Genomic DNA, 24,488 nt, shown 5'->3' with positions numbered 1-24,488 from the left:
CCTAGCTGTCTGATCATCCTCCGTTCCCACAATACCTTTGTCCTGACCTTCCAGCCTCTCCCCTGCCCCAATTCGGGTCTATCTGTTTTGATTCTGAACTCTTCTCCAGACCTTCCCTGTCTTTGGCTTCCTGCTAAGGTGCTTTTGTTAATGCTGGTACTTTGCCAGTAATAGCCAACTCAAAATGTAGTACCTTCCTTCTCAGCACAAAAAGATCCTTGATGACTGTAGAACAGATGTATCAACTATAATACAACTTAGTGGCTGGTAAATAGAAGTAAAGGAAGATTGGAAGGAGAGAAAAAGGAAAGTAGTGAAGAAGAAAGAGAAACTGTTGGGATGCCTGGGTGGCTCAGTCGGTTAAGTGGCTGCCTTTGGCCCAGGTCATGATCCCAGCGCCCTGGGACTGAGGCCCACATCAGGCTCCTTGCTCAGCAGGGAGCCTGCTTCTCCCTCAGCCTCTGCCTGCCACTTTGCCTGTGCTCTCTCTCTCTCCCTAAAAAAAAGAGAAACTGTTAATATACTCCTTTATATGGTTGATATGTCTTTCACATGTTTCTCTCCTAATATTAGACTTAAGAAGCTTCCTGAATCCCCACCAGTGAGCCTGGACTTTGATTTGCTGAGGAAGTTCAGAGAGCTGTGAATCTCTGGGCTTGATAAGCCAGATATTTTAGACTCCCAGTAGAAGGTTATCTGGGAAACAAGTGTAAATGAAGCTGTATATTCATCCTCATTCTTTTTCTCCACCCTACCCACCCTATGTTCAAATACCTCCCTCCCAGGCTCTCACTTCAGCCCTGAATTTACTGACAGAGCCTCTGCAGCCTGTGAGTGGGAGAGCTGGGGCAGAATGTAAGAAAAGGAAATAAATAATGGATGATGAGCTTGGCTGGTGACATATTGTTGCAACAGCAGCGGAATCTGCAGGAGTGTAGACGCAATTCTGCAGATCTGAAGCGATCTTCAGTACAAGAGAAAGGGAAGAAACTCTGGCCATCTTCAGCAGCTCCACAATTTTAAGCCCACACTTCACAGTTATCGTAAGGCAACCAGTGTAGTCCCACACATCCAAACATAAACGGTGGTCGAAGGTGTGAGCTGAAGGCATGAAGATAGCTACCTGCTCAAAAAACTGTTCTCAGCCTGAAATGCCCCATTCATTCATCAAAAATTGATAGTTCCCTAGTTCTAATGTCGTGATGCCAGGAGAACAATATTGTATGACTCAGGTACTCAGATTCAACTGATCTGAGTAAAAAGGGATTCATTGAAGGCTGTGGGTGGAGAGAAAGACAACAGCAGGATGATGGACTAAGAAGCTATAGGCCATCCTTCTCCAAAGAGACACTCTGTTAACAGTATACTGACAAGAATACCTCTGTAAGAACTCTAGAGACCAGTCAGTAAGCGACAGCACTCAAGCACGCTAAACCAAGGAAGGGTTCCAACAAAAAGGGTAGGAAAATTTGCGGTATTTGGATCATTCATCCTGCTCTTCCCTCAAGCAGAACAGTGCTGAATGAGCAACTGGGAGGAAATCCCTCAGACCATCATGATGGCAACAAAAGAGTGGACCATGTTCCCATCATTCTAGTTTGTCTGGGGAATGCCTGGGTGACTAGTTTCTATCTTGACTAGTGACTTGGACCGTTTAAGAAACTGGAACCTGTTTGGAAGCCACTGAGCAGGATGTCAGAGCTGCAGAACCACAGGTAAACACTAGGGGGAGCAATAGATCAGAAAAGGTTTGAGATGTCCAAGAACCTGCCTTGGAGCTGATGGGTGAAGGTCTTCCCCTGCACAAAGATAATAGGGAAAGACCAATACTGCTGGGAGAGGTGTTTGTTTCTTTAAATGCCCAAATCCCAGCAAAAGATTATAAGGCAAACAAGAAATATGGGCCGATCGAGAGACAAAAATAAAGCACCAGAAAATGACTCCTAAACAACAAACAAACAACCCCAAAACCATATCTACGAGTTGTCTGATGAAGAATTTAAAATAAATATCATGAAGCTACCCAATGAGCTAAAAGAGAATACAGACAACTAAATGAAATCAGGAAAATGAATAAAATAAGAATATCAACAAAGATATATAAAGTACAAAAAATAACCAAATAGAAAAGATGGAGCTTTAAAATACCGTGATAGTACTGAAAAAAATCACCGAGGGAGTTCAACAGCCAACTTCATAAAGCAGAAGAAAGAATCAGTGAACTTGAAGATGAGTCATTTAAATCATTGAGTCAGAGGAGTAAAATGAAAAAAAGAGTGAAGAAAAGCAAAGAAAACACAAGGTACTTATGGGACACTATCAAGAGAACGAATAGACATATTAGGGAATCCAGAAGAAGAGTCAAATAAAGGGGTTGAGAGCTTACCTGAAGAAATAATGGCACAAACATGCCAACCATGAGGAAAGAAATGGACACAGATTCAAGTAGTTTAGAGTCCAATTATAAGGCGGCGCCTGCGTGGTTCAGTCAGTTAAGTGTCTGACTCTTGATTTCGGCTCAGGTCATGATCTCAGGGTCATGAGATCAAGCCGCGCATCGGGCTCCACGCTGAGCATGGAGCCTGCTTGAGATTCTGTCTCTCCCTCTCTCTCTGCCCCTGCTCCCCCACTTGTGTGCGCACATTCTCTCACTCTCTCTCAATGAATAAATAAATCATAGTAGACTATGATAAATCCAAAGAGAACCACGCTGAGACACATTACAATCAAGCTGTTTAAAGTCAAAGACAAAGAATCTTAAAAGCAGCAACAGAAAAGTAATTTGTAACATACAAGGGAGCTTCCATAAGATTATCAATGGATTTCTCTGCAGATACTTTACAGGCCAGAACAGAGTGGCATGATACACTCAGAATGCTGAAAGAAAAAAACACACTGTCAGCCAGAGTACTGTATTCAGTTCAGAAAAACTGTCTTTCAAAAATTAAGGAGAAATTAAAATTTTTTCTGATAAACAAAAGATGAGAGGATTTATTAATTACTAGACCTGCTCTACAAGAATTATTAAAAAGAGTCTTTGAGTTGAAATCAAAGGTAAGTAGACTGCAACACAAAGATGTATGGGAAATAGAAGATTCTCTGGTAAAGGGAAATTCATGGACGAATATAGAAACCTGTACTACTATAATTTCATCCAGAGAATTTAAATGACAAAAACATTTAAAAATAACTATAAATGTATGTGAACAGGTATTGATATATAAAATTAGAAGTTGTGACAAAAATAACAAAGTGAAGGTGGGGTGTTGTGCAATTTTATATGCAATTGAAGTTAAGTTGTTATCAGTTTAAAATAGAATGCTGTAACTTTAAGATGTTTTATGTAATTGTCATGACCACAAAGAAAATATTCTGTGAGACAGCTAGTCAGATTCATAAAACTAAAAGTGGAAAGGTGGCTGGGAGGAGGGGGAGGTGAGTTTTTTAAAATGAGTATAGAGTTTTAGATTTGCAAGATGAGCGAGTTCTGGGGATCTGTCTCACAGCAGTGTGAATATATTTATCACAACTGAACATAGATTTTAAAATGATTAAGGTATATTTTATGTTGTTGTTCTTGTTGTTTTTACCACAATAGAAAAAAAAGACTACTGGGGATGAGGGGAGAGTTAGCGTTTATTGGGAACAGAGTTTCAGTTTTGCAAGATGAAAAGAGTTTGGGAGATGGATGGTGGTGATGGTTGTCTAACAATGTTTGTGTATTTAATGCCACTGAAATGTATACATACAAATAGTTAAGATGGTAGGTTTTATGTTTTGTGTTTTGAACCATGATTAAAAAAAAACACTAAGTCCAAAATAACCAATAAGTGTGACTATATCAATGAATTCATTTCAAATTCAAAATAAATTGTGTTCCACTTTCCCTGGCAGAGCACATTCACAATCCATTACATAATATTCCCAAAGACTTGCCAATAGAAATACGTGAAACACTGCCCAAAAACCTGGTATGGGGTAGGTTACAGAATCACTGGGGCTCAATCCAGGGATACACAGGCAAGAACAATGAATGCCCCCAGCTCATGCCATGAAATAAAGGCACAAAGTCAGCGTCATGCTACCACCACAAGACACTAGACACTGCCACCTGACCCCTACCCCTAATTCTGTCACTGACAACGCTTGTCAACGCAGTCCACAGCCTCTCCCCCCAGAAGACTAATAACCAATAAATTATAAGGTAGCAATTGACTGAATAATTTTATGGAAACTTCCTATTAGCAGAGTAGTAGAGGGTATAGCTAGGTAAAATTAAAAAAAAAAATATATATATATATATAATACCTATTTCTTGGGGCAGCCGACCTCCAAAATGTTCCTTTAACATTTATACCCCTGTGTCGTCCCTGCACCTTGTACCAGGGTTAGTCTGTGTGACCAACAGAACATGGCAGCCATGATCGTATATCACTTTTGTGATTAGATTTTAAAAGACTGTGGATCTGTTAGGGATGCCTGGGTGGCTTAGTTGATTAAGTGTCTGCCTTCAGCTCAGGTCGTGATCCAAGAGTCCTGGGATCCAGTCCCACATTGGGCTCCCTGCTCAGCGGGGAGCCTGCTGCTCCCCTTGCTTGTCCTCTCTCTGTCAAATAAGTAAATATAAATCTTTTTTTTTTTTAAAGGGCCCATATTAGCTCCAAATAGCTTTCCCTACTAACCTAAAATTTCACTAGTAGAGATACATTTCACTGGGACTTACAGTAGATGGTCTTTGAGAGTCTCCTGAAAGGCATAACATCTTAAAATAGCATTTACAATAAGGTCATGACAGGAAACAAAAGCTAACTCTAATGATGCATCTAAAGAGACTCTTACCATGGAAACTGTTTACTAAAGTGTAGGCATGGTTATAGGAACCGGGAAAAATGTTGCTAATCCAGAGATTAGCAAGCTATGGAAAATATTTGGGCAAAAGGCAGAAATTGCATTAAGAGAGTCCACTGACAGGTGGATCCCAGGAGTAGGGGGCGACCAGTCATAACTTTTGTAATGAGAGGACATAGCCACCTCCAGAACCATGGTGCCAAAGAAGGGAGGGAATGGAAAAGAAATGTATTAAATCTCTCTCCAGCCCCATCCCCCAGGCTCATGAAGCGGGTGCTCTCCTTTGGGCAAAACTGAGCAGCAGCGAGGGGAGAAAGAAGCCCACTTGGTGCAGGAGTCGGTCCCCCCAGGGCACAAAGACAGACAGAAAGGGGCAGAGAATGGATGGTGGGGTGGTACAGCATTAAAGCATTTCCCGATTCTTAAAGAACCCTAAAAGTTATCTAAGACAGTCCTTAGATTATCTGTGAAAATTGTCTTTATTTCATCCCTAGCAGAAGTCCAAAAATGCCAAAGGCATAGCTTTTGGGGTCCAGTCACCCTGCTCTGGCCTTCCAAACTATGTGACCTTGGGCCAATTCCTAACCTTTGAAATCTCAGCTCTCTTTTTTGTAAAGTGAGTGTCATAATAACCTAATAGGGTCATGGTGAAATTAAATAATATTGACAGAGGTAAAGAGACTTATAATACTTATAATTTAATATAGATAAGTAGGTAGGTAGACAAACTCTGGAGTGATGCATGAGAAACAAGTAACAGCGAATGCCCGTTGGGAAGAATTTTGGAGGAATGAGTCCAGGGTAGAAGGAAAATTTAATTTTTATTATATGCTCTTTTTATGGAGAGTACTGCTGGAATTTCCCCCTTGCATATGTACTATCTTTTTTAAAAACTCCTTTAATACCAATAGTCTTTCTAGTTGGTGTCTTGTATTCTGCTGCTTATTCCATTTATTCTGCAACTATTACTTACTAAAATGCTTACTATTGTACTAGGTGTTGGAGCTACAAAAAAATTAAGATACCATCCCTGCTTTCAAGTAGCCAAAGTCTAGTTGCAGGGACAAAAAGCAAGTAGATAAGCATTATAGAGTGTAGTTAAGTGTGGCCTGATTTTTCTTATTTAAAATTTGAAGACACACACACACACACACACACACACACACAATCCCCCTTAAACGACCCCCTTTTTGGTTGCACTTATCACATTCTAACATCCTATTTAACTTATTTATTTCTGGTGTCTATGAAAATTTTTGCCTGTTCTGTTCATTGGTAGATGTCCAAAGCTTGAAATGGTGAAATTTTTCAGTAGATATTTGTTGAGTGAATAATTGCTACGTAATAGACAAGTGTGAAAAGGGAACTGCCAGAACAAAGCATAAGGACCACTGAACTTCTATATGGAGATCATTAAAGCTTCCCAGGACAGGTGACACCTTGTGCTAAATCTTGAAGCAAATCTAGTGACTTTGGCTGAAAGATCTAATGTTTTAAGAACACGCAAAAGAGAAATGCAGAGATGAAACACGCAGGAAATTCAAGTCCAAAGGCATAGAGGTATAAGAGAGATTGGCACATATGGAAAATGGCAATAAATATTGGTTGCTGGTAATTGTTTATGCTGGCTGGGTGATGGGTTCTTGAAGATTTGTTACACTGTTCTTTCTCTATGCTTAAAATTTTCCATAATACAAAGTTAAGAATAAATGAATAAACTATTTTAATAAGTATAAAAGAATTTTAAAAATGAATGGTTCTAGGCAGGGGAGTATAGCGATATTTACCAACCACGGGTAACAGCAGCCAGACTCGGGTGGCAATAGGTGTGTGTGTGGGGGGGGAGTTAAATACCTGACAAGAAATACATAAATCAGTAGTTTTCTAATCATAAATGACAACTCAAACTAGCTCAAGGAGGAAAGGGAATTCATTGGTTCACATACCAGGGAGTATAGACAAGGTGTACCTGGCATTAAAAACTACCGGATCTAAGAACTTCATTGATACCACCCGAGTTCTGTCTTTCCTCATATCCTTTTTGTCTCTGTTCATATTCGTTTTCTAGATACTCCTCCAAGTGGTGAGTGAGAGCCATAGATAGCCTGTACCTCAAATCCTCCCATCTTAAAGAGCTTTTCTGTCCCATCTTAAAGACTGTAAATCTCATGGAAGTCTGTGATTTGCTCTATTTGGGTCATGTGCCCCTCCCTGAACCAATCACCGTGGGACAGGGAGATGAAATAATATGATTGGCCAAGCCTGGAATAAAGTGTAGCAAGTGGGGACTGGAGGGGGCGGGGGAAAGACCACAGACACCGCGATTGACAGCTCCACCAGGACCCCATGGAGTAGGGGATGCTGGCTGATTGAAACAGCTGACGTCACAGCTCCCACAGAGAGCCACAGCTGATGTTGGAGATGAGAAGGTTGTGGGGTGCAGAGTGGATTGAGTAGTAGGAGAGAGTAGGGATAGGCAGAGAGGCCTTACTTTTCTAAATCAGGCTACACTGGACTGGACACTGGAATTATAGAGAAATTTGTTGTTGGGTTGTGGGTGAGTGGACAGATGTGGGAAGAATGAAAACATGAGGCTCACATTAGCCTCCTACAGCAAACACTACATCCAGGCATGAAGTGGTTAAATGTCTCCCACGCTTCCATGGAGGATGATGGAAGATTGCATATGGATAAAAACTGGTGATGGGAATGCTGTAATTTTCTCAGGTAAATTGTGAAGTTGAACGCAATTAGAAAAACATCCCCAAAATAGCTTTGGTTTGGTTGGCATGTGACCAAACCCTGAACAGCTTAGATTAGTATAAAAGAGATTCAAATATATGTCTTTTGCATATGCTTAGGAAACTGAGCTGAAGGAAGAGGAAAGCAGCTCATGCCATCTGTTTAGGGAGGTATGCAAGCTTCCGAGGGAGTTTGGAAAGAAAAGGGGCTTTAGTCTTTTAAGACCAGTAGGCAGTGAGAAAGGCACATGCTCAGAGAAACAGAAATGAGGTCAGAACCCAGGACAGACAGACCGGTAAAGCCAGCAGGAGCACCATGACTTCCGCTGTGCACCACACCCAGTTCCTGCCATCAGAATAGTTCCACACACATCTCCTCTAAGAAACCTCCCTGTGTATCTCAGCAGTACTGAGCCCTTCCATTCGTGGTAAGGTCATTCATAGGATTCACTGACCTGCACCCAGAGCTTGCCTGTTAGCAGCGAAAGGAAAGGTTTTGATGACATTGAGCCCAAGGACCACGAGTGCTGGAAACCTACTGTGGCTCAGTCATCTTTCTCCCCTGTGAGGTTCACGAGCACGTGATACATTCAAAAGCCATCAACAGAGGAGAAATCAAAATACTCCTTTATTTTCCCATGAACAGATGCTCAATTTCTTAGTGCAGAGCTCTCTTGTAAAAACAAGGTCAGAGCAAGCAGCCGACAGTAGAGGCCTCCCCGAGCCTCTCCCTCCCCACTACACACTGAAATCTTCTCACCCTCTGTCTTGCCACACTGGATCAGAAATGGAAGCAATAAAAAGTATGCTCACCTATGCATTGAAGAAAGAGAAAACAAGATGACCAGATCCCAAGAGGCGGCCTTGGCTCAGCGTACCCATTCCTGTTGCATGAAGTAGAAGAAAAAGCTACACAGAGGTTCCTAACCCTGCCCTTGTTAAATATGGCCCAGTTAATTTCCTGGAATCCGACCGAGCTAATGAACACGTCTTCTCTGGGAGAAGGCAAAGTCTGGAGAGAAGGGGAGACATGAAACTACCCTTTCCTCTAAATACTTGCTTCTCAAAATATGGGCCCTGGACCAGAAGCAGCAGCATCAACTAGCAGCTTGTTAGAAATGCACAATCCTGGACCCCACCCTAGATAAAGGGAATCTGGCAGTTGCATTGTAATAAAATCTCCAAGGGATTCATATACACATTAAAGTCTGAGAAATACCGAGTTTCCGAATCCGTGCCCAAATTGTCGTTTTGATTTTTGCTCGCTTCCAAAAATAGGGCTCTGCATATGGTCAATAGTTAATGAAAGGATGTTTGAGAAATTCTCTTTGGCACCTATTTAATTCCATGTAAAGGGAGACCATTTCTGAGAAACCAGCACCCATTCACCAATGAGTGTCTTAGAGACAGAAGCACACTGAAAACAACCAAACAAAACAGTCCTAGACACACACGCACAGCTCCACTGCATAGGACAGATGGACATAGTAAATTTCCTCTCACTTCACCCCCCCCATAATTTTCTCTCCTTTCCTCACTCGCACTCTCCTTCATCCAAGCTACTATGAAGCTTTTGTGTTGGGCTGACATCACTCACATGCTAGTACCCTCCTGCATCACGTGTCTTTTGCAGCCCTGTCCTCAGACCCAAAATCTAAGAAGGAGACAATGCACCACTAAGCCAGGACACCGTAGGCTAACAAAAAGCAATTTGTCATATCAGTATTTCTCCCCTTTAAACAGTGCTGATTGTCATGACCCAATTCATACCTTATCTCCAACAGTAGCAAAATCCCAGGCCTAGATCTTCATCCAACATGTGCCTGAGTATGAAATTAACGATAAAAACTCAGAGCACTCAACCCCAATTTCTTCTCTTGGCTCCACCTGATATAATCCCTTATAGGAAAAAGGGCCAGGGTTAACAAGCGTCTGCCATAATATTATTAGGGGATCTAATAATGACAGGATATAATGAATAATGATTAAATTACCATCTGCTGAGCACTTATAATGTACTTAACAACAACTTCATGAAGGAAGTAGTATTCCCGTATAATAAGTGAGGGAATTTGAAGTTTTCAGAAATTGAATAACATCCAGGAAGCAGCCCAGATAGATACCCAGCATATCTCTTAAGGACAAAGCCGCTCAACCACGGCAATAATACGATGTTTCACTTGTCAGAAAACATTGCAAACTCCCAGGATGAGTAAAGAGTCATTTTCCTTCTCGGGGGCTAATGTGAGGATTAAGCGGGATTAAAGATGTTAAGGCATTTAGAAAAGTAAGATACTGCAACATACAAGGTATCATTTAGTACATTAAGATCATGTCCAAATAAAAGCCCTCCATACTATACAAATGACAACGATACATATGAAAAATGTTCACCCTTATAATTAAAGATACCCCAGTTCATTCAATATCCAGTTCTCATTCATCAAATTAGAAAATACTTTTCAAAGTTTAACCCTCACTGTTGGCAAGGATGTTGTGAAAATACTACATTGCTGGTGGGAGTTCATGTTAGTACATAACCTTCCTTAAAAAGCAAATAGATAATATGTTTCAAGACATTTTAAAAAAATCGACATAATCTCTTGTAAGGAAAAATAAATTAGGACAAAATTTTAAGTACAAATACAGTTGAGAGCATAGATTATGAAGCCAGATTGCTTGGACTTAAATCCCAGCTCCACTGCTTACCAGCAGTGTGCCCTTGGGAAAGTTTCTGTCACCTGGTGTCCAAATGGGGATAATATTAGTACCTATTTCACTGAGTTGTTATGAGAATTAAATGAATTATTACACATCAAGTACTTAACCCAGTGTCTGGCACAAAGAAAGCATGATATATAAGTGGTATCTATTATTTTTGTCTTAGCACTATTTATAATAATTGGAATCACTGTCTGACTATAGAAAAATGGTTAAGTACACCATGGTACGGACATAAAATGAGTATTATGAAGCCACAAAACTTTAAAAGACTATTTAACCTCATGGAATGTAAAGTAAAAAGAGCAGGAAATTGTATCTATCACCCCCATACCATTCATGCTTGATAAAAGGGCACTTTGTACAAATAAGCATGTGTAGAAAACGAGTGGGGACTACATCAAAATATCAGCAAAGAGTATATGTGGGTGAAGGGGTAGGGTTGGGGGTCCCTTCTCTTTCCGGACTTCACAACTCTAGGGCAGTGCTTCTCACAGTCTAATATCTTTGCCCCTTAACCCCAGCCCGTTCCCAGCAGACAGCGGACACTCAGGCTGCCTGGAAGAGTGAGTGACGGAATGGAACCTCGGGACGAAGGGCACGGAACTGTCCTGTAAATGGAAACTGGAACGCAGGCACCCCCAGCCGGATGACCCTCAGTAACAGGTGTTTTCCATCTCTGATCTCGGTGATTCATTCCGCACAGCTGCCCCCACACACGGGTGTCCGCGGCTCCTAGAACACAACGCCCCACACGGGCAAGTGCGCAGTGTTCCGGACGCCTGGGCGGCCACACACGGAGACACACCTCGGGGACAACCTGGATCCACAAAAAAGAGGCCCTGCCACCTTAAATAGGTTCTTTGCCTGACTGCAAAGAACAAGAAGCTATGGCTTGTGCCTACGCCCCTTGCTCCCAAACGCACCTTTCTTTCTAGTTTTCAAGCAATCTATTGAGGGTGAGTCTGCATGCGTCCGGTCGCTGGCGGACCCCCTCCCTACACACACACACACACGCACACACGCACACCCACACGCACACCCCTTCCCCCACTCGTCTCTTTCAGGCTAGGCGCGTCTCCGAGGGTTGGGTTGAATGGGAAAGAACGGGGCCGTCTTTGTCATTAATCCTCCCCTCCTTCGGGCGAGCCAAGCCTCTTCCGGGTCAGCGACAATCACCGCCACCCCAGTCGGGCCCGCGGTCCCCCATCCCGCTAGCCTCGCGCCCGCGGGGGCCAGGTCGCCACCGCCCGCAGGTTGCGGGAGGGGAGGAGGGCGAGGAGAAGGGCGGGAGGCGCGGGAGAGGGGGAGGGAGGGAGGCGGGGAGGGGACGGCAATCCGAGGAGGGGGAGGAGGAGGAGAGAGCAGCCTCCCGCAGCTGGCGAGGAGAATGGGCGTGCGGGGCGCCAGACCGCCGCGGGGTGTCACGGCCGCGGCCGAGCTTGCCGGGCGCGGGGCCGGCGCCCGCCGCTTTTAAACCCGGGCGGGCGCGGCGGAGGCGGCGGCGGCGGGCGGATCGCGGCGCGCGCTGGGCGCCGGGCGGCGGCCGGATGGAGAGGAAGGGCTCGGCGGCCGCGGCCAAGGGGAACCCGAGCCCGCCCGCGGCCGGCGAGGCGCAGCGGCCGCCGCCGCCACTGTGCGTCCCGGGCGGCGGCGGCGGGGTCCCGGCGCGCGGCCAGGCTGGGGCGGCGGCCGAGCCCGCCGAGTTCATCCGGCGGGCGCACGAGTTCAAGAGCCAAGGTGCGCAGTGCTACAAGGACAAGAAATTCCGCGAAGCCATCGGCAAATACCACCGGGCGTTATTGGAGCTGAAGGGGCTGCTGCCGGCGCCGGGGGAGCAGGAGCGGGACTCGCGCGCGGCCTCCCCGCCCGGGGCCCCCAACCCCGGCCGCCTCTCGGAGGAGCAGAGCAAGACGGTGGAAGCCATCGAGATCGACTGCTACAACAGCCTGGCAGGTGAGCTGCGCCGCGCCGCGCCCGGCCCCTCCGCCCCTGCCCGCCCGGCGCCCGGCGAGGGACCCGGGCCCTCGGGTCCCAGCCGACCGCTGCGGCGCGCCCGCGCTGCCCACTTCCCCGCCGGCACCGTGCTGCCCCAGGAAGGAGGACCCGGGAGGGGGGCGCTTTGGAAAAAGTGACTTTTAGGATTGTACCTCCCCAAACTCGTCCTTTCCCCATGGACACTCCCGAGTCCCTTCCCCCTCGTCCATCGTAAATCTCACCTAAAAATAACTGGACAGACAGAACGAGCCCCGGCTGGCCTGGTGGCGAGTGCTGCTGCTACTGCCCACCAGTGGACCTGGGTCCAAACGCGGGAAGTAGCGCCCAGGGTGGGCACCCGCACCCACCGCATGCCCAGCGGCCGCTCTCCTCAGGTATCACTGGCACCAGAGCTCGCCCTCACCTTGCCCTCAACCGACCGCATCCCCATGGGCAAGGTCCTTCCTGCCCCAAGTTCCCTTGGCCTCGGTAGCAAAGGGCAGTTTGCCACGATGCCTTCGGCATCTTGAGCAAAATGGATTCCAAAATGCCACTTTCTTCTCTCTCCGCTCTGCTGGGGCCCCCGGTTGCCAGGTGAAGGGAGCGAGCTCAAAGGGAAGCTGGTTCATGGTTGGGCTTGAGCTGCGTGCGACATCCTTGCTCCTTCACTGGTCCTCTTCCAGCTGACTGCAGGGCCTGAGGCCAAGGGGGCCCTTCTGTTGGGATGAGAAAGTATATACATTTGGGATGAGAAAGGTACATTCATTCCAGAGTTCCAGAGTTCACTCTGGGGATTTAGGTCACCGTCAGGCATTTAAAAAAAAAAAAAAAATTTAACTTTGCCACAGGAAATCAAAGTCTCTTTAAAAAAGGAAGAGCGTGGGTCCTTCCAGGGCCTTCCTGTGAGAAGGTGTAGGCGCAATGGCCTTACATTTGGAGAGGCATTCTGTACTCCTCTCACCCCATTTGGTGGGATTTGGGCATGGTCCAATGCCCAATCCAACGGCCAAATAAAAGGCCATTACTCCTAGTCCCTAACCCTTGAAGTTGCCTAAACTAGCTCCAGACAGTTGGAGAAGTGTAGCTTGGGGAGAAGGACTGGGTGTGGCCGCGGAAGGTGAATGTGTTTTGGCCACAGGAAGTTGCGGGATGAAAAAAATATATTTCGATAATTCTGCTGTGTTCCCTTTGAGGTGTCTAGTGGCAGCCTGCCTCTGTGTTCCCATAATGCCATGCCCAGTATCACCTTCAATCAGGCAAAACCCAGCCACTTTATAAACTGTGGTTTACAAATGGAAGGGATTAATAGACTAGTAGTAGTAGCAGTTGTAAAAATGGTGGTGCCCATAGCAGTCCTAGTAGTAATGGCAGTAGGTAAAGTAGTTGTATAGCAGAGATGGGCTATCTCAATCCATCATCGCCCACAGCTTGGTTCTCTTTATTTCCTGTAAGCCTCTGGCATACTTGCTTCTTCTGCCTGATGAATAGTTAAAGGGCAGAGTGGGCGTGGGTGGAGGAGAGGCCGTCTGGATCACTAATGCGGTGATTTCAGAGTGGTAATGGAGTTTTATATTTAGTCTTATCCACTGGCATTCTAGGGTTGCCCCTCACCCCACGCTTTTGGCCGCTGGCCTGTGGCTAGGACTGCCTATTGCCAACCCGGGAGGCGGTTACATCTCCATGGCGAAACCAAAGATGTGTCCTTGGGCAGGCAAGCCCAGCCGGGGCGGGGCTGAGATCTCGCCAGCTCCTTCACCCCTACCCTCACCACGCAGGCAACTTGGGAAAACTTCAGCGGTGAGCGAATGGAGAGTGGCAATCGCTAGCGGGTGGATTTCCCCTCTGCTGCCTTCTCCAGCTGCTCGCCCCTTCTTCATATTAATAATTTATTGTGTGCACTGTGCTAGTCACCCTAGTGCAATGCGCTTTTTAACCTTTAAAACAACTTGCTGAAAGACTGCAGAGCGAAAAAACAAAAACAAAACCTGAGGTTCCAGAGCCACCCAACTCCAAAATCAATGATCAATGTTCTCGCCATCACACCTTGATGTGCAAATTCAGTGTCCTCTAGGCATCTGGCTCCCTGAATCCAGTCTTAGGTGGGCTTCCGTTTGGAGTTCTGAGCCCTGCGAACCAGGAGAAAGAAACACAGGACCTAATTCAAAACCCTGATAGGGCTCTTCCTAAACATTTTCAAGTTTCAATGAAAGAGAAAAGAAGAGTAATTACAAGCTGAGCAGTCATGTCAAAGCCAAAATCTGTATCCTGGGTAGAAAATTCAATTGGGAGATAGGATCCTGGAAGTCACCTAGAAAATAAGTAGAAGCCCGATGTTGGTTTCCTTTGGAATAATGCATAAAATCTCTTACTACTATCTGAGAAGTCCTAGCTGATAGGAAGGTATCCTTTCTTGTTGGACAGCACACATAACACATATCTTTAATGTATATTTTCTCTTAGAAAATATCAAGAAGTTTAAAGGAGAAAATGCAAAATTACTCTTAACCCTGCCACCAAAAGACGCCCCTCGTGATATATTTCCTCCCTGTATTTTTCTCTAGACATTCATGTGAACTGTTTTCAAAGCCAGGACCTTCTGTATCTGCTTTTATTCCCAGTTACCATTATTATCAGAAGCATTTTTACATTTCTTTAAATGTGAAGATTATTTGAAGTGGCAACATAAAATTTTTAGCGTTTACAATGACCATTTGATGGAAAGGGAAGAAAAGATCACTGCTACTGTTGACAGAGCCAGAACAGTGCCATGAAGACCATAAGACACCCTGTCCCCCCTCGTGCCTGCTGATAGGAAGGAGACAGCAGCTGCACATTCTTTCTGGCAGAAAGGCAACTGACCCTTCCATCCGGACCCTTCCATCAGTGCCGACTGAGCAGCCCAGCCAGCTCCGGGTGGGAGCAGTCTGAAGACGTTTGTGCTCTCAAAGATCTGTCCTTCTACACAGCTGTCCATAGAGAGAGACATTTGGGGTTTGGAAGGAACTTGGACCAGCCCAGAAGTACCTGGAGGATTAGGCTATGTTGCTAAGGGCATCTCAGCACCCAACAAAAGGCTATTGGGAGGCTTCTGGAAAAAATCTAGGTCTGGTTGGACCCTGATACTCTTCATGAAAGGCTCCAAGAGAATAGCAAGAGGGTGGTGGGGATGTGCAATGTACTAAGAGATGTTCGTCTAAAAATCCATTTGGATTACTTGAGGGGGGTCACGTGAAGGATGTGCAGACAGTTGTCAGAGTGCCTGTGGTTGTGGTCTGTTCTGGCTTGGAGTTCCTCCTGATTAGGAGGGATCTGACCAGTACTGCAAGACCCCTGGACTTGATTTTACCCGTCTTATTCTTTATGGAATTAAGAAAAAAAAAAAAAAAAAGATGGGAAGTATCCCATTCTTTCAGAATTTTGAATGACATTGATACAGTGATCGAAAAGATATTCTGACCTAACTAGGGCAATGTAGGACTCTACTCCTTGCCAAAGCTACAAAGGAAGCGCGTGTTGGCCTGTTGATCGACTCCTATTGACCTTGAACAAGACACAGGATTCCCCTGGGGCCCTGGAATGTTTTGTGCAGAGTTTCTTGAAAGACAGAGCCTTTTGCTCCCCATGGTTCCCATGGGGCTGTGGTGGCCCCAGCTGGGTGTGATCAAAAGATTACAACATGTAATGACTTTGTTGATATTTTCGAATGACATTCAAGACTCAAATGCCCGCAGTGTAGATGAGAGCCTACAGGCCGTGGCATTGGATCTAGATGAGAGTCAGCTTGTGCCTCTATCCCTGGCATACCCTGTGACTTTGGTTAAGCCCCTACCATGTCATTTTGCCCATTTTCCCATCCAATTACAGCTACGTTTAAGAGATTTTTTTGTTGTTTATTTTACCAAAGGGACAGATAGTACCCACTGATCCTATATGAAGCCCCAGGACAAGGGTATGGCAAGGCCTAGAGAGGTCACACTGGGAAAAGGCCTGGGATGGACATGTCTTAAAGCCATGGGACCAGGGCTCGCCACATAATTTGTGCAGCCCAGTGCAAAATGAAAATGGGGAGCTCCTTATTCAAAAAATGTGTGTGGGATGGGGAGAGGTATCAAGGTGTTGAAAGATAAACCTTTTCTCCTTTCTTTCATGACCTTTCTCCCTCTCGATTTGACATGGTGCTTTTATTTGCTATTTAATGTCATTATAAGAAAATTAAAATTTTAAATTATTGTCATGAATTTTACTGTTCACCTTTATATTGTGCAAAGCTAGTTTTAAATGGAAACGTGAAAGGACTTACCTTTTATGTGAAATCACATAAATTACACAATTCACATCTTGTAGCTTATACATGCATATGTGGTCTATTCTTCCTAGAGCAGTGGAAATGCTGACAAAAACAAACTCAACTATTTTTATTTCATTTCTTTACATGCATTCTTTATGGGGCACTTTCCACCAAGTTTGCCTTTCTACTGAGTAAGGAAAGGAAAAGGCACTATTCCCTACTCTTATCCCACTCTCTCCTTTTATGTCATCATTTTCAGCATAAGCAGTTGGCTAGTGCAGGGTAGAAACATAAGTAGGAGAGGATATGATGGGGCTTTAGGTCATCTGTGCTTCTTACCGCTTTCTTTCTGTATTTGAAGCAATTTCTGGGTTGAATGGAAAGCATGCCTCTTGGGGCTGTCAGCATGTCTGCCTGCTTACTTAGTTACAGACCTGACAGTCTTACCTCGTACTCAAGCTGTGTCCTGCTGAATTCTCACGCATTGTGGGTCCACCGGAATTCTGTGCTCATGGGGCACCCTGAGTGCTACGTGCAAGTGGGGTTGCAAAGAATGGTTGTGCCTCTCTCTTCTGCTCATGTTCGTGCACCATCATCCCATAAAACTTCACTTACAAAACACAGCTCCAAAGATAAAATTGTTAGGAAGTTCAAGGAAGCAATAACAGAGCATTAAACCAAATACAGGGAACTTCTGACCGCATATGGCACCCACCCTTGAAGTCACCCCCAATGGGATACCAGAAGCTGACTGGGTAGATACACCTAAGGTGGACAAAATTAGACATAGACTCTGAGGCAGGTTCTAAGACCAAGGGTACTCAACAGAAAGGGGTGTGGAAGCAGAGAACCAAGCATGAAGATGGATGAATTGCAAATGCAAGAACTCAGTGGTAAGAAGGAGATGAAGACTAGAGACAACTGGTAACCCAGTAGCTATATAACTTATACATATAAATATACTTACTTAATATATATAATTTCATTTGATCTCACTTTGTGAGACAGAAAACTTAAGCTTGGAGCAGTTAAGTCACTCACCCGTGGTCACGTGGCAGTATGTGGCAAGCTGGAATTTCTCATCTGCCACTCTATAGTTCCACAGCCTGTGGTCCTAACCATTTACCTCGCAGCCTCCGTTTTTAGGAGTTTTCTTCCTTAGATACTAAAATTCACCCCCGTGAAATTTCTATTGATCCATCCATATTCTTTTTTAAAAAATATTTTATTTTTTTATCTATTTTATTTATTTGAGAGAGAGCATGTGTGGGGGGCGGGGGAGGGGGAGATGCAGCGCAGAGGGGGAGGGGGAGAGACCAGCAGACTCTATGCTGAGCTGGGAGCCCAATGTGGGGCTCGATCTCAGGACGCTGAGATCATGACCTCAGCTGAAATCAAAAGCTTAATCAACTGAACCACCCAAGTGCCCCGATCTAGTCATATTCTATCTACCCTTTGAGGCAACACAGACTATATCTCATCTCACAGACTACATCTCATCACCCTTGTAACAAGGACAAGCCTTGGCATTTTTAGGGCATTTCAGTTGCCCCTCGTCCAGTCTTGTATTCTGTAGGTCAAACATCCTTTTACTGTGATTGTGTCTTGTGTGATTAAGAGTCCCCTTCCATGACCATTCTGGGTGGTTAATAGACAAGTGTCCTGCGTTCTGTAACCGGGTCAGAATTTCCCTTTTGTCGCCAGGAAGATGACCTGAATTTGTATGGACAGAGAAGTGCGAGGAGCTGGTGAGTCCTGATTTCCAGTGAGCCTAGAGGCTGCAGGAGCCCCACCACACTTCCTCCTCCTTTCTGTCCCCCTTGCTTTGGAGCGTATGAATTCCAGTTCGGAGGTCCTGAGAAACTTGAGTGGAAGTGTTAAGAGCCAGAATTCCCTTCAGCCATTACTGTCTCAGTAATCGCTCTGCGGACACTGTGAGGAGAAACGATCCACTAGATGGATAACGTCTGGAATTGTCCAAATTACTCTAGACCTGGTTGGTTCTAATGTCATGAGAGCGAGGATGCCATCCTTTAAAATCATGTTTCCGTTTTAATGCCAAATGAAGTTGGGCACATTATTATTCCGGGTGGTGTGGAACATTTGCTCTCCTAACATCCTGGAAAGTAATATTTACGTTTTCATTTGTGTTTTTATGACTGGCTGGTACTAGGTTCTGGCTTTGTGGGCCAAACCTCATCTCTCAAGAAACAAAACAAAGAGTCCCCAAAGCCAGCACCAAAGAGACCAGTGGCCCTGTGTCTAGTGGAATGCTGACTGGGGCAGACTCACGTGACCGCTGGTGGCACATTCACCGTACGGGAACTTAATCTGACCTTGGTTTGCCTCTCTTATTAAATGGGTATAGTCATGCCAGCTTGACTCACAGGGTGCGGGCGAGGAGTAACGTGAATATATTTCCGCAACTATAAAGTATGAGTAGTGTAAATCAGCATTTTAAGTGGGTAGGGATACATAGGAGAAAAAAAGGTAGAGGAGAAATAAAAAGTGAGACCTGCCCAATGAAGGAAAATGCTCACCTCCAATGTTAATAATTCTGGGATAAAAGGCATACTTGGATAGTTAGTATCCACTAGGAAAACTCACTCGATGCCCAGTTTCTGTATTAAATATCTATCCACACTGACTCTCCAATAGTGTTTCAAACACACATACTAAAATAGTCCCCCAAATACTGGTTTCTTCATAGTCCACACATAAAAACACTTGCTTAAAAAAAATCATCTAATGAGAACGTGAGGGCTGTTCTCTGAACTAAGATTTCCCTGCTTCTGACATCCCTACCTTTGAGAACAGAATGGAAGCTTGGCTTGGTGAAAAAGGACTTGGACTCCAAGTTCTCCAGGTGCTGGTGACTTGTGTCGAAGACTCTTCTCTTTTGGGCTCTAGTCCTCTTATTTACAAAGACTAGGGTTGGATTCCAAGCTCTCCGGGGTCTTTTCCAGCTCTTCAAAAAGGTTGTCTTCACGCCACACTTTCTGAACTGTGTGGTCATTACACGGAATCGGGTCGTTCTGTGTGTGCAGATACAGACCAGTCTCCAAAAGCTGTTATGACATGAAAAGGCAGAAGGAAGGCCACTCTTTAATACAAGTCCCTTGTGTGAGTAGATACAAGCTAGCATCAATGTATCTGTGTCAGGGAGATCATCTGAAATCCTTCAAGTGAAGCTGTTAACCTCACTTGAAAAGGGGACCAGGCAGATAAATTAACCTTAACGTTTTTTTAAAAATTATTAAGACTTTTTTGTTTGTAGGGCAGTATTCACAGCAAAATGGAGGGGAAAGTACAGAGATTTCCCATACAGTCCCTGCCCCCACGTGCACCACCTACCCCACTGGGACGTTTGTTACAAAGGATGGACATACGCCAACACGTCGTAATCACTCAAAGTCCGTAGTTTACATCAGAGTTCGCTCTTGGTGTTGTGCATTGGATGGCTTTGGACAAATGTATAATGACATGTATCCACCATTAGGGTATCATACAGAGTGTTTTCATTACCCTAAAATTCCTCTGTGCTCTGCCTGTTCATCCTTACGCCCTACCCCACAACCCTTGCAAACCTGGAGCTTTTTACTGGCTCCATAGTTTTGCCTTTTCCAGAATGTCATGGAGTCGGCATCATACAGGACGTGGCCTTTTCAGATTGGTTTCTTTAACTTAGCAATATGCACTTAAGGTTCCTTATGTCTTTTTTAACTTTTTAATTTTAAATCTTTCTATAGTATTTGACTTTTCTAACTATATATGCATGATGGCTATTATTTTTTTAAGAAAAATGATGACAAGGTTATCACTTAGAGAAATCATGGATAATCTGGCTTTCTTCTTTTTATTTTCGCAAAGAAAAGCTACCTCATAGACATGATTTTTAGTGCCATGCTAGATATTTTCTGTCTTGACTAGCCTTGTCAGGCAGTGACACCAAAGATGTCAAGCAAAATTATCCCAAGCCCCCCCAATTTCTCTTAATATCCCACAGTGGGATTCATCCCCCTTTCTGCAGTGCCTGCCACCCCAGTCCGCACACAGAGCTAGATCCTGATGGCCTGGAACCCCCGGTGGGAGAATGCCCCTCAGTAGTACGTTAGTGACAGCTCAAAGCCGGCAGTGAGGCAGGGAAGGGAGTTTGGTCAGATCTTGTGATATGAATTGGTCCTGAGCTTTAGCGATGTGCCTCTAGTATGGAAGAAGGGGTGCCATGTGTCATCAGTGCCAAGATTCTTACTGGCCCCTGAATTTTGAAATCCTGGCCATTGGTACCTCAGATACAGCAGCCTGAGCATGGAAAGGCAACTCGCTTATTCACTGAATCTTTCCTGTGCACTTTCCTGGGCTTCTTACAGCCCAAACCAAACCTTCCCTGTTCACCTCAAACATGGCACAGGTGTAGTGGGAACTGGAGTTCTAGCCCAGAATCTGGGGCTAACTTGCTCTGTGACTTTGGACAAGTCACATCACTCTGAGCCTCAGTTGCCCCAAATGTAAACAGTGGGGGTTGGGTCAGTGCCCTGCAAGTGAACTCTCACGAGGGCTGAACTGTTTAGGATTTTGAAGACCTTCTAGCTACCCGCTCCCCTTTCTGGGAGCAGCCGGATTTAGGAAAGGGACAAGGGAAAGGGACAAGCAACAAGCTCGCTTTTATTCTAGTTTACTGGTATGTGCTGACAAATAATCGTTAAAACATCCTAACTAAGATTTCCAAGGCCACCCTTGCAAATAGGGAGGGTCAAGCGAAATAAGGGACCTCACAACCTCCCAGGATGATAGCTTCAGACAGAGCGTCTCTGAAAGAAACCAGAGTGAGGATTGGAGGGCTATTTAAAATATTCTCTGGGCTCTGGAATCTAAATTGATGTCACCAAATATTAGCTAGTACTGCTAAATATTTCCAGATTATTTCAAAATTCAGGCTTGGATTCTGAGCAGGCAGTCACTCACCATCAGAAACCTGGCAGTGCCGATTAGACTAGGCTAGGAAGGCCTGATGGCAAGAAAAATAAAAGTTTTTAACAGACGGTCAGGATGCCGAGGTGGCTCCGCCGGCAAAGCGTCTGACTCTTGGTTTCGGCTCAGGTTGCCATCTCAGGGTTGTGAGAGGGAGCCCATCGGGCTCCATGCTCAGCACGGAGTCTGCCTGAGGTTCTCTCTCTCCCTCTGCCCCTACCCCCACCGTTTGTCTAGAAATAAATAAATTTTTTTAAAAAGAGAGAAAGGAAGGAAGGACAGAAGGAAGGAAGGGAGAAAGCAAGGAAGGAAAGAAGGAAGGAAGGAAGGGAGGGAGGGAGAAAAAAAAGAAACACTGTCAAGGCCAAAAGTTACAGGCAACAGGTGCTGGCTAAGAGTGTCTCAGACAGTTGCCACCCTTGGCCCAAAGCTAAAGATCCTGCAGGAGTCCAGCCACATCCAAGCATTTAGGGATGTGATTCTGGGCCTATTGCTCTCACCCTGAGTCAGAACTGAGCTCCTTCCTCTAATGGGCCTGCACCCTCGGGCTGTGGAGGGAACTGGGTCACTGGGAACGTGTGTGGACCCGTCCCTGACACCTAGAGAGTGAGAAGGCCTGTCACCCCGAGTTTGCCAATGAGGATGGGAGGGAAGAAAGAGAACACAGAGGAACAGACGGGCAGAAAACCTGCAGAGCTATGTGGCCTAATGGGAGAGAACTTTGCTTAGCATAAGCAGGTCTGGGTTTGAATCCTGACTTCCCATTGGCTCCACCATTAACCTTGGTCAGGTCCTTCTCTCAGAGTTTGTTTCTGGCAAAGGGTGGGAGCAATGATGTGCCCTGCACAGGATTGTGACGGTAATTGACATGAAACGATACATGCTCACATGCCTCGCACAGGGCCTGGTACAGAAGAAACGCTTCATAAATCATGGTCTCTGTAAATCTAATTCCCACTCCGGAAGGTACTAAGACAACAAAGCATGTGAGAGGGGAGGAAGAAGGACTCTGCAAAGGATGTTATGGGGGACTATTGGAAGCAAGGGAGCACACGGAGGAGGACAAAAGAGTCCTCAGTGACTCCAGGGCAGGGGAGGTGAATAAGGTGTAACCCAACAGCCTTCAGTGTGGGTGTTTTTCCGATCTGGTGTGTTCAGTTGGGTTCCCTGGGGAGCCTCACAAGCAAGCAAGCTTACTGGTGGGAAGGGGCACTGGGGGAAAGTAAGGCCTGTTTGAGAGGGAGCCATCCAAGGGAGAGGCTATGAGGCGGCAGCCTGGTGCCTGCCTGCCCCGTTGTGCTGCATGCCGGTGGCGCCAACTTCCTGAGCCTTCTCCCTGGTGTCAGAAGAGGAGAGCCTTTGGCTTACTTGGGTGTCCTGAGAGCAAAAGCACCAGCAGGTGTGTCCCTTGGAGCCTCCTTGTAAATCCCACCCTTGCAGGTGTGCCTCTGCCACGATGCCCAGGACCCTCTCAGGCCCCCCGGTCTTCCCAAGGCAGGGGCCCCGGGAACAGGCAATGCTCTCTGCTCAGGAGACCCTTCAGTCTTCTCTGCAGCCCTAATGCCAAGTTCCATCCACCCCTGCTCTCTTTGAAGACATAATGGGTGGAGGGGATTTTTAACATAGTTTCCTAATTATAGAAGTAAGATGTTGTAACTGTAGAAGATATTAGATAAAAGAAATTCAAAGGAGGGGCGGCTGGGTGGCCTGGTCATTAGGCATCTGCCTTCAACTCAGGTCATGATCACAGGGTCCTGGGACTGAGCCCCTTATCAGGCTCTCTGCTCAGTGGGGAGTCTGCTTCTCCCTCTCCCATTCCCCCTGCTTGTATTCCCTCTCTCACTGTTTCTCTCTCTGTCAAAAAAATAAATAAAATCTTTAAAAAGAAATTGAAAGGAGAAACTAAAACTCACTTGTTATCTAGCCATCCAGCCAACTCTTCCCTGTTTGGGTTTATTTCCTTCCAGTCTTTTCTTCTCTGTCCATATAAATATGTATCAGCTAGCCCACTTCAAGGTCTACCTTTCTCCAGTTTATTTAGGAAACAAGGAGTTTGGGTCCTTTGTGCTGGGGCCACCACCAGTCTCCTTCCCAGTACCCCCAGGATGCAGCTTACTCTCCCCAGGGGGTTGCCAGGGGCGATCAGTTCGACTTCCTCTTTTTGCCCCTTCACTTTCACATCCCCGGTACCACCACTTGGGGTTGTAGAGTTCCTGAAGGTTATGGCATACACAAGGAGTTTACATCTCAAAAACTGAATATTTAAAATTCTTCTTAGCATTCATTTGGCTGGCAGACTACCAGGAGTTTCTTACGGACTGGACCGCTGAACTTCTGGCAGGTTCTAACAACCTGCCACGCTTCTCAGACTCTTTTCTCCCCTCCATCCCTTCTCTGTCTCTTAGGCGCTCTTCCACTCTCAAATTCAGATCATTTCAAACACTGAGCAGTTTGCTCATCTTTTTTTTTTTTTTTTAAAGATTTTATTTATTTGACAGAGAGAGATCACAAGTAGGCAGAGAGGCAGGCAGAGAGAGAGGAGGAAGCAGACTCCCCGCTGAGCAGAGAGCCCGATGCAGGGCTCGATTCCAGGACCCTGAAACCACGACCCGAGCCAAAGGCAGAGGCTTTAACCCACTGAGCCACCCAGGCACCCCAGTTTGCTTATCTTTTTATCTACCTTATTTGCCTCCGACTGCTCTCAAAGCTTCACCTCACCCCCTAGAGCAGTTGATGAAGGTGTTCTTTAAAAAGGATACTTTTGGGGCGCCTGGGTGGCTCAGTGGGTTAAGCCTCTGCCTTCAGCTCAGGTCATGATCCCAGGGTCCCGGGATCGAGCCCCGCATCAGGCTCTCGGCTCAGCAGGGAGCCTGCTTCTCCCCTTTCTCTCTGCCTACTTGTGATCTCTGTCAAATAAGTAAGTAAAATCTTTAAAAAAAAAA

General features: G+C 45.6%; 1 protein-coding gene across 2 annotated transcripts in view; it reads left to right on the top strand.

The window, feature by feature from the left end:
• Positions 1-11,541: 11,541 nt before the first annotated feature.
• Positions 11,542-24,488, top strand: part of TTC9 (tetratricopeptide repeat domain 9) — a 32,981-nt gene continuing 20,034 nt past the window's right edge. Inside the window, exon 1 of one of the 2 annotated variants that reach the window (XM_047738102.1) lies at positions 11,542-12,266. In XM_047738102.1, the coding sequence (XP_047594058.1) occupies positions 11,861-12,266 (406 nt within the window). In that variant the 5' untranslated portion in view covers positions 11,542-11,860. The remainder of the gene's footprint in view (positions 12,267-24,488) is intronic. The other variant, XM_047738101.1, reaches the window with a different exon arrangement.

The sequence above is a fragment of the Lutra lutra genome, chromosome 7 (genome assembly GCF_902655055.1).
Source record: "Lutra lutra chromosome 7, mLutLut1.2, whole genome shotgun sequence".
NCBI lineage: Eukaryota > Metazoa > Chordata > Mammalia > Carnivora > Mustelidae > Lutra > Lutra lutra.
Note: the sequence above shows the minus strand (reverse complement) of the source record. Positions and strands in the feature narration are given on the sequence as shown.